This window comes from Calypte anna, chromosome 2 (genome assembly GCF_003957555.1).
Source record: "Calypte anna isolate BGI_N300 chromosome 2, bCalAnn1_v1.p, whole genome shotgun sequence".
NCBI classification, from domain to species: Eukaryota; Metazoa; Chordata; class Aves; order Apodiformes; family Trochilidae; genus Calypte; species Calypte anna.
This window is the reverse complement of record NC_044245.1, coordinates 25,405,820-25,422,569: the sequence shown is the minus strand read 5'-3', so window position 1 is coordinate 25,422,569 and position 16,750 is coordinate 25,405,820. Positions and strand designations below refer to the sequence as shown.

The 16,750-nt window shown below is 40.4% G+C and overlaps 1 protein-coding gene across 2 annotated transcripts in view; it reads left to right on the top strand.

Annotated features, from left to right (window-relative positions):
* Nucleotides 1-294: 294 nt before the first annotated feature.
* SLC25A13 (solute carrier family 25 member 13) overlaps nt 295-16,750 on the top strand; it is a 98,795-nt gene continuing 82,339 nt past the window's right edge. Inside the window, exons 1-2 of one of the 2 annotated variants that reach the window (XM_030445561.1) lie at nt 324-375; nt 2,606-2,620. In XM_030445561.1, the coding sequence (XP_030301421.1) occupies nt 364-375; nt 2,606-2,620 (27 nt within the window). In that variant the 5' untranslated portion in view covers nt 324-363. Of the gene's footprint in view, nt 376-2,605; nt 2,621-16,750 lie in introns of both variants that reach the window. The other variant, XM_030445562.1, reaches the window with a different exon arrangement.

Genomic DNA, 16,750 nt, shown 5'->3' with positions numbered 1-16,750 from the left:
AACCTGAGATAAACCGGACCCTCAGAGGGCTGAGGCGATGTCCGTCCCGAAGCCCTCCATGGCCACCCGGTGCCCGAGGCCTCCTCTCTCGCCCCCTCGCTCCTCTCCGCTTACAGCATGGGCCCCGCAGCTCCGTGCCGGGCCGTACCGGGCCGGGCGATGACGCGGGCTGCAGCCGGGCCGGTCGGGGTGCAGCCAATGGGCTGGCGGCGCCGAACGCCCCGTCCGCGCCTGGGAGAGCGGTGACGGCCGGCGCTGGCGGGCTGGTGCGCAGGCGGGGAAGCTGCCTGCCTACCGCGGTCGGAAGGGAGGGGAGGGGTGGAAAGGAAGGGACGGGAAGGGGGTGGCCGCGCCGGGCACAGCATGGCTGCCAAGGTAAGTCACCGCCGGCGGCGGGCGGGGAGGCGGCGTGGGCGGCGGGAGCCAAGCGCGGCCGTTGGCGGCGGGGAAGGGGCCGCGGCGAGGGGCGGGCGGGCGGGCTTGGGGGCGGCTGCCGGGTTTGACCTCGGGCCTGTCCTTGGCGAAACGCGGCGCCTCCTCCTCATCGCGGCTCCTTCGCCGCCGACCCAGGGGGAGGAAGGCGGTGGGTGGGTGGGCTGTGGAGCCGCTGATCACCGCAGCAGGGACGGTGTCCCCTCGGCCGGCGAGGATGGATGCCGGAGGGTAGATAATTGGCGCGGCGGGGATCCCCACCTGCCGCTCCGGGGAGCCGGCCTGCTCTCTGCTTGAAATGTACCATCTGCTTGACACTGCGCGGCCGCCTCCCGCTGCCGGGGAGGTGGGAGGCGGCTGCTTCCCCCGTGCCGCCGCCGCCGCTCGATGCGGCCCTCACCGGTGCTGCCGGCCCACCGGCGCGCTGCTAGGCCTGGCTGTGGCTCATTGGGCACCCCGACACACACACATAGAGACAGATACACACACACACAGTATGTAGGTGCATAAATACGCGCACACATGCGTGTTATACATGCGCACGTGTTTTTGGATGAGGGAGAATGCGGTGGGTCCTTGGGACAGCCGCTGCCAGCTCAGGACCGTGTCGGGATCACCGTGCCCGAAGCGGGCACTGATGCTGGCTCTGCTCCACTCGAAGGCCTGAGCATGGTAGAGCCTTTTCGCTTTTTCTCCTATTTTTTTCCCATATATCTGTATCCATCTTCTGTTATCACTTTTGGTTATCGTTTCCAACCGGTTCCATATCTCTGTGTTCTCATGTCAGATTCATACCTATTAGGTTTTTCTACTGTTTCAGGATAAATGAGTGTTGAAATAACACAGTTGTTTAGTAACACACCTCAATTAAAAAAAAAAAAAAAAGTGTCTAGTTGGATCAAGGCCATAGGTATTCCATTTCTAATGGCAGACAAATTAATATGTAGGGTTGGTGTTTCAAAACTTATTACTAGGCCTTTGTTAAGTTTCTTTTTTGAATACTGAGACTTTAAAAAAACTGGGCTACATTTTGCTTTTTTTGAAGTCAGTGATGAAACCTGTATCAAGAGAACATCAGAAAACAGAACTTCCCCACACAACACAAAGCAGCACATGTGATCAGTCTGGCTGGAGCAGTACATTCCTTTATTTCAGTGAGTCCATGACCGAGTTGCTCCTGTCAGCACCTTTTTCATTAAGAACCTGGGTTACCTGAAGTGCATACTGTTTTAATGGATTGAACCACGTATGATTCTGCTGCTGGGTTCTATCAGTCACCCCCAAATCTTACATTTGTTATCTATAAATCTGAGTTGTCCTGTCTAGATTTTCTTTTTTAATAGCTCACTGGTCTGTACACATAGGATGTAAGTAATATCTTGCCAAACTCTTGCTGTTAAAAGGCTTGAGTTCATGAGCCATCTACTTACCTTTCCAAACAGCAGCTCTTAATCTGCAATGCATTTGAATCCGTAGTACTCACCAACACCTTAAAAATGTTGCATATGTAGTTAGAATTTGTCTAATGAGGTTGATAGATGTGTGTTCCATGCTCTGTGTTTGCATGGGGTCTTTCATTTGTCTTCATTACACAGTTCACATCACCAAAATCTTTACAAGCTTATGTTGGAAAGACTCAACACTTAAGGAGAAACTAAACTGAATGTAGGATGTTTCTGATTAAATCTTGGCAGAGGTACCTCATAAAAAGAATAATGACCTGTCACTAGTGTCATAAGGATCCTTGGTGCATTACAAGACAGAGATACAGTATGCACGTTGCACTGCAGTGTTTACAACCCTCACATAGTTTCTGCAGGCTTGAAATGGGCTTTGAGACCTTTAAAAAAAAAAAAAAAAAAGTAGAGCTGTGAGCAGCTAGAATGGATTAATTATTGTTACCCTGAGAGACCTGAAGGGTTTTTCTTCTTGAGGTGAGGTAATTGCTGTCAAACACATGAATTTCTGCTGAAGTTGGTAGCAAAGTGTAAGCGTTTTGTGATCTTAACGGGAATGTCTGAGCTCAGGTTCTGCAAGCACACACATGAATAACTGATACCTCGAGAGCTTCTGGGCCTGAAGTTATTCACATGTGCTTGCAGGCACGGGCCTTGATTTGTGTTCTAACTTCCTCACTGATGCATCTCAGTAATGTTTGCCTTTTTCACCTCAGCCAAACAATGGACTGGTGAGTCGAATGATTTTTTTTTAAATCCCTGCATGACCGCTTCCTTTAATTTTTTAATTACACCATTTTAGGCATATGAGTCTTTGGGATTGAATGTAATTGTTCTTTGCTTGCAAGATTTCAAATGCTGACATATTTTTTGAGCAGGCTGTAGGAATTCAGTCAAAAGGAAAAGCCAAATGGGAATCTGTTAAGGCTGCATAGTTAAGCACTCAGGTATCAAGAAATGGGCAAAGCTTTTATGCATGGAACCCTTAATATCCATTACAGTGCCATTTAGTTTTCTTTGGTGTATATTACTCAATGTCTTACAATCTATGCAACATCTTAAACAATGTACAGTGCACATCAGTGTCTTTTCTGAACCTTTGAAAACATTTTCTGAAAGTGTGTTGTGAAAACTGCACTGTATATTATTTTGAACAAATATGAATATTTGAGCAAATTACCAGTAAAAGCTGCACATAAGACTTTCCACTAGATTTTTAACTCAATGGTAACTAAATTTCCATCATAGGTACTAGCTTCATTTTCTCAATTGCATAGAAAACAGGTTATGTGGAAAGTCTTTATGGTAATGCATATACAGAGCAATAATGTTTTATATAGTATACTTTGCTTTATTTCTTAGCGTGTTTAACGATGCAGTCACAATGTTTTTTCTGCCTTTTACCTAGATACTTCTAAAGAGAAGTTACTTAGTCTAGCTAATGCCCCTTGCCATTCATATGGTGCATATTTTACAGCAAAATTAACTGTGCCTGTTGAGTGCTACCCTTGGCCTAACACAATTCTAGGCACAGCTATTGTACCATGCATGTGAAAATGTGACTTGCTATCTTTTTAAAGTCCTACTGCTTGGTAAAATAGAAACTTATTTTCAGTGGGAAATTCTAAGGTACTTCTCAGTGAGACCTCTTTCCGTACCTGATTTTGCCTTTGCCACTGTGCTACTTTGTTCAAAGTAATGTCAGAAACTGGTATTTATGATGGGATCTAGTATATGTATTATTTTTAAACTTTGTGTTTTGTAACAGCTAAACTACACTCAAAAAAGTTAAAAATGGCATTAAAGAAAATTGCAAGCTTGCATAAATTCAGTAGATAAATTAAAGCTTAGAAACTGCAAAAATTTAGCATGGAAACATTTGCAACCCATGAAATATCACCTCTGCAATGGGCAGTATATGAATAAATTTTGATACATTGAACTGAACACTAGTGATGTAGAGATGACTTAAATACTGTGATGCATCTCTCTTTCTCTCTTTTTCTAATGTTAATTATTTCTTGGTGCATGTACGAACTTTTTTCCATTGGGCACTTACTGGTTGCCTCCATGACTTAGAATGTGTAAGTTATTTTTAAAGTTATTTTCTTATGAACAAAGTGAACACAAATATCACAGGCTAAAAAAGCTAGTTGTAAAATGACTGTTGAAGTGAAAGCATGAACCTTACATCATTACCTGATGGGAGGACTTGCATGCTTAATTTTTAGTGCATGTTCTTGTGAAGGACAAGTGCCTGACTGTCAGAAACTTATCAGTAAGCTAACACAAAGACCTTTTTGGTTACTTTACTTACATGATAATATTTGGATATTTCTGATGCATGGTAAAGAAAATTTGCTATACGGTATTGCTATATTTAACAAATTTATATTCTCTTTCTGCTTGTGTTTTTCTGGAACTGTTTACTATGGAAGCTGTATCAGAGCAGTTACATGTGCTTTCCAATTACTGCCATATTTACCTTTGAAATCCCGAACCATGTTGTATCAAAAGTACTTAATCCCATCACAGGCTCCTTGTATAGCTTGGTGTTAGTAGTCAGACATTTCCCACTCAACAGCCCACGTGCAAGATGCATCACCTTGACTGAATTAATTGGAGTTCTGCTGTGGGTGTTCTTGTGTGCAGAAGTGCTCCGGTGCCTGCTCAGGGTGGTGTGAATTAATGAGGTCTGGGGAGGCAAAGCCTGAAATACAGACACCATGGCAATGCAATTCTAAATGAACATGATTCCAAACGGTGCTGAAACTATTAGATGCTGATGCCTCCATGCCAGATTGGTTATTTTGCTGATGTGCATCCCCTGGTGTGTTCCTTTGTGCATCATCAAGCTCCATCACGTCTCTTCATTCAGCTCCTTCTTGTGTGCCCCTCTCCCTTGTGCTAGCCATAGGGTGAGATGTGCCTGGGAACAACTGAATTCACTCTTCTTACCCTCGTTGATGCCATTCTTCCCTTCCTCCAGCAAAATAGATGCATGTGGATGGGCCTTCAGAAAGGAACAGGTGGGGGATCCTAACATCATGATGGGCTAATGTGTCCATGAAAGGAGTGGAGTCCCTTACGGACAGGCTCCAAGTGAGATCAAAATTGTGGGGGGAAAGTGGCTGGTGAGTAATGAGAGAGATACCTCTGTTTCCATGAAGCATCACTGAGTTTATGTTCTGTAGGCTTAGTGTAATGGCACTTAATGGCACCATGGTAGCTTTTCTGTATGTGTTAGCACCATGTAAGATCCACATGGAAAGTCCTGTTGCTGGTCTGTACAGGTCCAGTGGTGCTTGCTGATGTGTAGTTGCATTTTGGAGCTGCACAGAAGTATGTTAATTCTTAACACCTAATGTATTATGAAACTTTTCTTTCCACTTTCCCCTTCAGAAAAAAAAAAAGTATTTCTGCTGCTTATAGCTTCATCTTGACTTAAGAGACAAGAATTTGCCTAATAAAAGGACACTGAATTTGTGAGAGTGATAACTTTAAACATTTTCTAAGCACAAAGTGGCATGCATGACAAGTTGCAACTGAAACAGAGGAGAAGGCAAATTATTTTCTCTCCTTCCCTGTCCTCCCCACCATTTTTTAGGTGTTTAGCTTAATTTGGTTTATTTTATTGCATGTCTTTGCTCATGACATTTATCCTTAGGAAGCTGCCTGAGTCCTAATCCCACAAGATTCAAAGTGAATTACGAGGCCCACCGTCAAGAATAATCCCAGGGAAGCCACTCACTGAGTGACTCTTGTGGAAAAGGCCTTCACAGCTCTCTTCTGCGGTGAATGTGAAGTTACTCTGAAAAGGAGCTTTATTACACAGGATTTTTGGTCTTTTAGTTTGTCTGTTTCTTTGGGGAACTGTTTTGCTCCCCATTCTTTGTCAAAGCAAGGTGGGGGTGAGAGGAGGGAGTGAAAGAGGTTGATTTAGGTCTTTAATACTTCAGAGAGTTACTGATGGGATTACATGTTGCAACTGCCGGTGGTTTTATCAAGTTTTTGAAACCTGCTCTTTTCCCTTGTGGTGTCCCTGTAAGAGGAATTGTAGGGTGACCTTGGTTTGTATACAGCTCTGAGAGAGCATGACTGTACCCAGCAGTTCCATGTACATCCTCACATGTCTTGTCTGCTGTGATGTCCACTGGAAAGCATTTTAATTTATCTGGATCTTGCAAGGAAATAAATTCCTCTTTCTGTGCGGCTTTTTGTCCCAGGAGTTTAGAGAAGCTTTTCCAACTATCCTTCAAATGGTACATTAAAGGCACTCCTCCCCATCCTGCAATGTGGACAAGTTTACAGCCCTAAGTGATAACAATGTGTCTTCTGACCAACTTGTTTAGGCCAATATCTGTTTTATTTATCTATGTTGTCCAAGGAGTATGACAAGGAGGTATGTGAAACTGTATTTCCTGGAAGATGGCATGAATGTGCTGCTTAATTTTAGCTACATTTTTGCTTTTGGTCTGTGGAGTGGCTGCTGCTTTGGCTATAAAATGGCTTGACCATACTGAATAGAGCCTGTATGTTTGTATGGTACCAAATTTGAACTTGCATAAGACCTCTGGACACTACTGTTGTAGTGCTGCTAGTTGTGCTATTTTGCTTCAGCTATGACACAGTCATCAGAAACAGAGCAGCTAATATTTTATGGTGCTAGGAAATGATGGCTAGTACAACATAAGGTTGTCAATTTTCTGGTGCATTCCTTTTCTGGGAAGTATCTGTATCATCTCAGTCATTTGAGATAAAGGGGTCTTTTTAAAAATGCTCTATCTTGGCTTGCTTTGGAATAAAACATTTTCAACAGAAGTTTTGTTAAAACACTGAAAGGAACACTGTAAATGCATTTTTTCATAACATTTGAAAATAATTTAATGCACCTTAGAAACGTGCATTTGCAATTATCTTCTTTGCTAAAAATATTACTTGGCCTGTGCAAACCTCAGTGCGTTAAAGGATGAAATTGCTCAAAAGGAGTGGGTTGTTGGGGGTTTTGTTTTTTTTTTAATTTGAAGATGGAAAAAAGGAAACATTTGAGAGGGAGAGGTACACTCGTGTACACCAAACTATGTACATTTAGAGAAGAAAGAAGAAACAGAACTTGTTGAAAGCCTGATCAGTTTTCTCTTGTTGGAGAGTTGTGAGGTTCATAACCTCAGTTGCTGGATTAATGTGATTCCGATGTCTTGCATGGCTGGGCAGCCTGCAAGAACTGTTTCTGTGCTCACAAGTGATCTGACTTTTGGGGTCTCCTTGAAGATCTGCTTTAGTCACTGTCTTCCTCTTAGCCATGTGAAAACTAAAGCCTGAAATTTAGGCTGAGAAGACTTTCTGGGGTTCTCTGGATCAACATTTCCCTGCCTAGCTTTTATCCAGTCGTCTTTGCAAGTAGAATTAGGAAACTTATCTGAGGTGTCCATGAACAGGTATTGCAATTGCCAGCATGCTGATTAGGGAGCATGGAAGTCAGCCAGTGGGAGGTAAAAAAACTAGGGATCTCCCAAGAGGGTCTCCAAACAGCAAATCTTGCATCTTTGTTTCAAGGAAGACAGGGGAGTGGGCCAGAACCTGTTACAGTTCTAGCAATTAGGGCGCTCAGCTGGAAGCAGGGAGATTTGGATTTTGTGTTCCCAGCAGTTTGTGCACTTTGCATGAATGATCCTTCCAGCTGCTGTGGTTCCGGAGTGTTGCAGTGCTTGATGCTTAATACAGTTCTGCCAATGCACGTCAGACTTGTTGCATGTCTGGTTGCTGGGCTGGAGTGAGGAGCTCTGCAATGTCTGCACATCTTCAGGTTTTGGATATGCACCTTGGTGGAACTTCTGGAATCCTAAAAAAATCTTAAACTGCATGTACCTATTTGCTCATAGATGGATTGTTTTTTGCATCATGTTGTGACTGAGGCAGGAAAGGGTGATAATGGATCTGGCCCTCAGAGACTGAGCAAAATGGAGTTTACAAACACACAAACACATACTTTGTTTGTAGGGAAAGCACTGAGATTTGCAGAGATGCCCAGCCAAACTTTCTAAAAATAATTTTAAATCTTACTATCATCAGTGCTTCCACAGTTTTAGAATGTGTCGGGAGGTTTTTTTGCATCCTAGACTAGGCTGGATTAGGCCTCTGGGACTGGGTTGTTTTCTTTTTTGCCTTCCTGATACAGGACTGATTGCCTCTCAGCTCTGATGCCAGGGCCAAACTCACATAGCTGCTCTGTTGGTCATGTTGATGTGAAGAGGTGGTACCTGGTTGTTTCCTGAGCCACCAGATTACTGTGTTTTTAATTCAGTGGTAACCCTGAAGCTGCAAATCAACTTGAATATCACTAAGCATTCAATAGTAATTCTAGGATAATGGTACCAGAGTGAATTAGGATGAGTAACTGACTTGGTCAAATTATCCCAGCTTTTAAAATTATTATTTAATAGAAAATGTGTTTGTTTACTTTAAGGGAGAACAGTGGTTCACAGCAAAGCAACATAAAGTTATGTGGATGGAATGCTCTAATGTAACACTGGACATAGAAATACCTTAAGCAGGAAACCTCTGAGAAGAGGTTGTCTTATATTACAACCCTGGGACTATTTGCTGCCTTGCATTTTTTCCACTGCTCAGCAGAGAAGTGACAAGGAATTGTTTTTTACCAAAAACTAGGTCTGTGTTGTTTTCTGTGGATTACATTGTTTGTTACTAGTAGGGCTTTTTCCCTAAATGTAAGAGGCATCATGCAAGATCATAGCCCTGGGGATGTAACCCCAAGTTTAAGCTGTGAGATTTCCATAGAACTAATTGTTCAACTGGTATACCCAGTAATCATTTAAATGCCAATGGGCAGCTGGAAAGTACAAAATGGAACTGAAATATCAAAAAACTTTGTCACCATTTTTGTCTTGAATGAAATATTCCTACTATACTTTTTGAAAACCCTTTGTTGCAATTTCTCTATATAGCCCAGTAACTGGACTGATAGGAGATTTTTAAATGGAAAACCTTGGTGTGAATTTTCCATGGAAGCAGAAATAAAAAATCAGACTGCCCTTGCAAATGGTTTAATGTTGTGTTGGTTTGTTTTTTTTGAAGAGGTGTCTCTGACCAGCTTATTTATGTATTCAAATGTGAACTGACTTTGCTGTAGAAGGGATAACTGCCCCTTGTTTTGGCCAAGCTTAGGGCTTTATTTGCCTTGATTAACCTAGCTGGTCCCTACATGTTTTTCTAACAGGGCTGATCAATTCTAGATCAACACAGAAGATGCCTGCACTCAACCTGTGGGAGTCAGGCAGCTGGTGAAATCCAAACTCTCTGAGGCTTTTTATTTCTTTTAGAAATGTGGGAGAATAAAAGGGAGTGTCCTGAGTGGTGAAGATGGTGGAACCTTACATAGGAGATTGTAATGCTTAAGTTTTTTACTTGGCTTGCTGGTTTTTGAGTTACTGATACACATGCAAGTTGTTAAGCACTATGGCATTTTATGAATTATTCATATTAAAATGTATAAAGGTCAAAAAGAAAACCTAGTTACAAAGAGGTTTCATGCATTTGTGTTTTATGTTACTATTGCCTTTATGGCTATGACCTCCACATCACCTCAGTTTTGCTTCCTGCCAGCCACCCTGTATTAACATAAATAATGCTGGTGCTTTGGCTCATTTATTCAACAGAACACTCAATCTCAAATACTTTAAACCAGAGCTGAAGGGAAGTTTAAAATCTCTCTGGAAACAGCCACCTGGGACCTTTTATGGGACATCATTATGTGGTTTCTTTTTTGTTGTTGTTGGTTTGTTGTTGTTGTTGCTTGTTTGTTTTTTAACCCAGATAATGTATTTGGAAACTTATGCAATCTCAGATTATTGTAATAAATGGTACTACTGCAACTTCTGATTGCTTTAGTTATTCTAAAATATGTTGTTCTTAAGTCACACATTTTCTTTGCTCCCCACATCTTCTGTCAGTGGCACCACTGCTTGATTTTACTGAATTTGGGTGTGGGTTTTTTGGAGAATCTGGGCCTGACCATCAGTTAGAGCTTCACTTGGTTTTGGATAGGACATAGTTACAGGGCAGTGTTTGTTGTGGTAGCTGAGAAGGTGAGACTTTTTTTCATTAGCTGCTGCAGATTTTCACATAAGCCTTTCTTGTCTCCTTGGTCTTTCCACATTCTTGGCATTCTTAGTTTTAATGTTTTAGGTGACTTTGATTGCAGTGAGTAGGACAGATAACCTCTCTTCAGACTGTTAATTCATGCTCCACAAACTTTTTGTGAAGACTTCCCAGGCATATTAGTGCTGTTTTAGTTATAATTTCTTTATTTTGATTAAATATAGGTGCAAATAGTGAAAGAAATATGTTAACACTGCATCTTATCATATGCTGCTAGATTGATTAAATTTTATGTAATGTGAAGAAAAACTCAGTCAGGTGTCATTGTTCAGATATGTAAGATCATCTTTTTTATTAAGTGCAATGCTTCACAGAAACCAGATGAAGAATATACCGCTCTAGCACCTCTCAGGTATCTGGGACTGTAATGTCTGGCAGCAAAACAGACTGATCAGGAAGGCAAATAGTTTGATATGTTGTAAACTGACAAAGAGTCCTTTAGAAACTAACTTCTAAAAAAAAAAAACATTAAGTGCTTTTTGACCAGCATGTTTTCTAAAAGCTGCCAGAATACAAAATTAAATTGACCTGCTAAGGTCTAAGTTTTGGTGAGCCAGCAATGATAATCGAAGAGTTGTAGTTACCTGGAGGCTATCATTAGGTTACATTGAGATTAGACACAAATTATATAGCTGGAACTTGATTATGTCTTCTTTTCAAAACAGCAATATTAAGAAAATAGTTTTACTTGAGGGTTATAGGCATCTAGTCTTTAATTTTTTTCCAATCGTCAGGTCTCACCATAAATCAATCCCATGTGAAGATAATATACCCTCAAACTCTTAAAGCCTAGTTTTTGAAGAAAATTCTCATCAGTGTAAAATTTTCAAGGCTTTTAAAGGCTATTTTTGCAATTATGGAGACCTATCAGAAGAGTAATAGGTTTGTTTTTTACAACTATGATTTTTATGTCCTTGATGATTAAGGCAATTGAAGAACTGCAAAGAGCAACCTTAATTCCAAAATTAGAATATGGAAGAAGGTGGTGTGTATCTCAATGACCATAGTTATTAGCCAGCCTTATAAATTGGTAGAAGCAGACTTTTTTTTTTCCTCCTCCTTCAGATGCCTTTATGTAATTCGTGTTCTGGAGTATAAGATCCTTGGTTGTTGAGCTAAACAGCTTTTCAGCAAATTTAAAACATAACATTTCTGAGCAGTTGTGGAACTGCAGAGGGAAGAAATTGTAGGGGACCAGCAATTTCTGATAAAGTTCAACAAATTTTTAATAAACCAAAAACTTCATGAAAAAGATGAGAGCAGTGATTTGATGTATTTGAATTCCATTTCTTACTTCTCTAAGAGAGTTTATCCTTTCTCCATTTGTGACACTGTAATCTTGTTGGTACTTCCTTAAAATTGAAATTGGTTTCCTAGAATTCTGATTCCTGTGTAAAATGCCATTGATCACAAATTTTTCCAGTTTCAAGCACAATTTTGTATTTATCTTTTCACATATTTCAGTTTCTGAAAATTTAAAAATGTTCTTCCTTGGAGCTGAGCTTCATTTCTCTCAGTGAGGGTAAGTTAAAACTTACCAGAAAATGGAAAGTTCAAAGAAGGTTCCTTGGCAGGTTATACATATAGCTTTGCAAAGAGATGAGGTGAGAACAACTAGCACTCTGTTTCATCTTTCAGATGTTGTGCACTAGAAAAAATGTCTGTAAATTTCAGAATATGGAGTGGTAGAACAGCACACTTTTCTACCTTCTTCTGGATGGTGTTTACATACTGCCTAAAAGTGCTCTTAGTCAACAGGGCAGGATGCTTTCACAAGGATGGTCCCAAGCCAAATGCCAATCATCCAGCCAGTGGAGGAAGAAATTCTAATTGTCTTCATATTGAAGTCATTGTTTCTTATGCCTACGTCCCCCAAATCTCTCAGCCATCTCGTATTCCTTTTCGGGTTTTTGCCTCAGTGGATATTTAGTTCTGGCAGTAAAATAAAACATTTTTGTAAGAAATAGACTGGTACAAATGATTTGGTGTTGGAGTAGCTTTCATCTTTCATCCAAGTCTGATAAGTATTAATAAAAATGCAGGTAACATCTCCAAAACAAAAGATCATCAGCAAGATAAACACAAAGATTCTGTGCCTGCTCAGGCAACTCCAGTTTGGAGGTTTGTATTCAAATGTGTGCACACATGGTTTCCTGTGCTGAGATCTCCTGCCTTAATGCTTCTTCTGACTCTTGCATGTTGTCATGTGGTTTTGCTTTCCATTTTTTTCTGCAGTTCATATATGCCAGGTGCCCAGTACAGCTTCTTAACTGAATCTTTGGTCTAGCGTGTGATACTGTGGTGCAGAAGGATGACTGTGGTGGTACCCTGTAGCTGAAGCAGGGAGGGAGGCTCCCTTCTTAAAGGACCCAGTTGAAAGGTACCTTCTGCTGTAGCAGTTGAGCATTACGTCTGTTCTTTGTTTTGTGACTTGCCTGTCACATCCACTGCATGACCTTATACATAGGTCTGATTTTAGGATAGAAGAGGTTTGAAAATGAGTAGTGCTGAATAAACAGCAGCCTGCTCAGTATTGGTGTCTTTCTGTGTCTTGAAAATGTGACCTGTTTCTGCTCTTCCTTGGATCCTTGGCTACTAAAACTTCTTGGTCACGTATTTTATTATTGTAGGTCTTTATCATGTTTGACAACTACTGTTTGATGGAACATCACTGATTTAACAGATCTTTGGCAGAAGAAACCTTTAAGTGAGGCATCGAGGATGAAAAGCCATTAGAAAAACTGTGGTATGTAAAAATACTGTGTCTGGCAGATTCCTGCTCTCAGCCCATTGTGCAGTCTGAATCTGACTAGAGAAATCTTCACATGTTTAGGGGAAGAAATTTTTGAATAATTTCACATTTCCATTAAAATAGTTTTGTCACTGACATCAAGTCAGCCTTCCTCCTTCCTGTCACTTCACCTGTCTAACGCTGCTTGCCATTGTGTGTCAGTCTAACTGGAAGCTACTTTGTAAAGATCATGAATTAATCCCATGTTGATGCTATTCAAAAGGAAGAAAAACACGGCAACAACAAACTTCCTGCAATTGCTTTTACTCTGTTCAAATCAGTTACTTGGTCTGCCTCTTTCAAGATGGACTAGTGTGAAGCAGTGAGTTCAGTCTTTTCTGTGTTGTGAACATTTTCTTCAAGACTTTTGGACCTCTTCTCACAGTAAATAAAATGACAGTGACTGTAATCCTTTTGCAATTTGCTTTTGATATTCCATTACATGTAACTTAGAGATTCTGTATCTTCAGTTTTAAGAACAGCCCAAACCAGAATACTTAATTCTTAAGTGTGTAAGCATTCAACCCAAATACTGTATAGTTAAAATAGTGCTTAATTGTTCCTTATTCTGTGTGCCATTGAGCATCTTAAGGATAATAGGCCAGCTTTTTCCTTTTTTCTTGTGGATGGGTAGGGGAGAATGAGGGCACTGAACCGTTGAAAATCAGCTTAGCAAACTAAGTACGAAAAGCCTGTCAAATACACAATTTTTCTTCAGTGTTTTTAGAAAGTTTTATACACAGTAGGTGTCTACAATTCTTTTGTGGCTTTGAAAGCCTGGGGGGTGCTTTATGTTGTTCATGACCCACAGTTTGATTAAACAAAGGGATACATAATGAAAACTAGAGTGAGATCTGGCTTTTCTGCTCACTGTTTGAAGACTTCTGGGCTGGCAAGGATTGTGAAAGCTGTGAGGAGTAGCCACTGATTGACCATCCAGCATGTTCATGAGGCAAAATGTGATTTCTTTGTGTTTCAAAGGGCTGGATCTGCTGTTCTGAAGAAATTTTGGGAGATTTACTACCTTTTGGACAGTTGAAGACAAAAAGAGGACTACGTTGTCAGCAGTACCGGTCACATTCTCTGGGGGAGCAGACACACTGCTCTGAATTTGTTTTGTGCTGGAAAGGTGTTGCTGTCAGCACAGGTTTCCAAGGAATGAAATGGGATTCCTCCTGGTTAATGAGACATTGAAAGAATAGTGCTAGAGCTTCTCTACTATCTTAAACTCTGCTCTGTGTTTGGTTAATCTGGTATTTTTATATTTTAGCTTAACTGCTTAACTGCCTCTAAAGAAAATGGAAATCAATTTCTTGGGAAAAGAAATTACTCAGTTCTGTTTTCCTCTCTCCTAAAGATGCCTGCCTAAAAGTAATTTTAGGAGTTTTTTTTTTTAATATTCCTATCTTTAAATCAAAATGTTCCATTTTACATCATCATTATTTCCACTGCAATCAAATGATATCACAAAAATATTCTGAGAAATGCAGCAGAAGTAAATTTAATGTTTTAATGAAACAGTTATTGCTTTATGCAAATATATGTAATAAAATAGACTCACAGATGAGAAACCAAAATGATTCAAGCTAAAATCAGAATAGTTTCCACTTAAAATGCTGGAAATGTTTCTACAGCTTCTAAGAGGATGAGAAGTTTTTAATTATTGTTGTCAGGTATCTTACAGCTTTTGCAAATTATGGAGAATTATTGTCAATTCTTTAACCATTTTGACTGAGCTGCAGCAGGTTGCTGGCAGATACACCTTTAGTATTACAGTCACTTCAGTGCACAGACTATTTAGTTGTTCATTGGATTATTTGATATTCCCACATGAAACTGCAGCTTCCCAAGTATCCTGTTTGGTAGCTTCAGCTTTCTGTTAAGGTTCTTCAATATAATGAAGGCCACGTGCCTGAAGGACAGTGGCCTATAGCAACTCTGTGATCTGCTAATATTTAAGCACCAAACATTTGTTTATTATTAACACCAAAGATAAGAATTGTAAAAGAAAATATTAAACTGCTTTTACTTTATAACTGCCCTGTCTTCAGGCAGATGATTTAGTAATTGTAGACTGAAAACCATATGATGGGAGTTGGACAGATGGTGATACCATTGCTTGCAGGCAAAAGAGACAGTGTTTGCAGGCTCATATTTTGGCAGATGTGTTTTGTGATGAGAGGTAAAAATCTTAAAAGAAGAGAGAAACATAATTTGTTGTTTGGAAGTCCAGGTATTCCACAGTCAGACCAGCATGTTTATCTGGGAAGGGTGGATAGTTAGTGTGTCTCTCTCATCTTTCACAGAGCATGGGCATGCTCCCCATGACCCGGTACTCCACTGTGCTGTGCTGTACAGACAAAAAAGAAAAGAAAAAATAGAACATTTTTTTTCTGGTTGTCTCAAGTAGTGCAGTGTTATTTGCCCAAGTATGTGTTCGAATGCTTCTGTCATTTTTGTTAGCTATGAGGAAGGGTTCCTGACTACAGGACTTAAGATTTTCTTTTAGTCTCATCATTTATAGCCTTTAATAAATTTGCTTTGTGAGTATGATGCTATTTCCATTGTTCAGTTGTCTTTTGTTCTTTTTAAGGTTTTAGAGTTGGATCCATGCATGCACAGGAATTCATGCGCACTCCCACACCTCTCCCGGTTCTCTGAGTTGCTGAGGTGTAGCATTTTGAATAGAGTTGAATAGATTGATTTGATTATAAATAGGATCTTGAAAAGTGAACTTCTGTGTTCAAAGAAGAAAACACAACACCGAAACAAAATACATTTACTTGTCAGTTATTCCTACATAATTCCTGTCACACAGTTATTAGTCAAGACATGTAATGTATAGGAACTTTTCTCCGTCACATTTCATTTACTTGCTCATTCACAAGCATGAAGTCACAAATAATTAGTTACTCTAACAACAACTTGAGACAGACCTTTCCACAAGTTTATAGGCACTGACTGCACATCAGTGTAATTTTTTTTCCTTGTCACAGAACAAGTAGTTATCTAACAGCATCATCTCATTTTGTTTTGATACCCTTGGATGACACTGGTCCAGGTTTGCTTTCTTCAGAGGGCATCACGTTTGTGTTTATCACTGCAGAAGATTCTGCTCTCTCACTGTGACTTTATATCCCAATATAACTTCCATTGCATTTACATCTGGGAGAGGAAATAATGGAGAATCCTTTTGTAACATTGTTCCTGCCATTGTTTGCTGCCTTGGTTTTGTAATTTATGAAGGTGTTAGGCAGAGAATGGGACACCTCTTGTTTGGTCACTGTGTGCACTGCATGGTGTCAGACACAGTGCAGGACACCCAAGAAGTTCCCTGTTTGTGTAGCATCATATCTATTGCTATGAATCTTTTGGTTGTGACTTGTCTTGGTAGAAGCACCCAATCATTTAGGCTGTAAAAGCTGCTTTGTGGCATGCCAGGGCAGAGTGAGCATCTGGGTGTTGGGGGCTAGAGATAGTTCATAAACTTTATGATAGATAGGTAGAGAAAGTAATTGGAGAGCTGAGCTTTTTCTGATAGCAACGTGAGAAGTGAAAGAGAAATTTCTGTTTTTCACAAGGAGTTGGTTTGCAGGTTCAGTTTCTTGCTGTAGCGTAGTACATTGTAGTTTGTTGTAGGAATGACAGCAATTGCATTCTTGTCCTAGTCCAGAGGCTGACTACCAAATAGCAGTACAGTTTGTTCCCAGCTGCGTCTGGTATGTGCATAAAGTTTGGAGTGGATAGTATTGGTCACCGTATGATGCTTTTTCCTTTTATTAAAAGATTTTTCTGAGCAATGGCAATGCCTTACTATTTTTACCTTACTGTTGGGCTACTTTTACAGTCCTGTTTTCCAAGTCTTTAAGTAGGGACATTGTAGAAGTACACA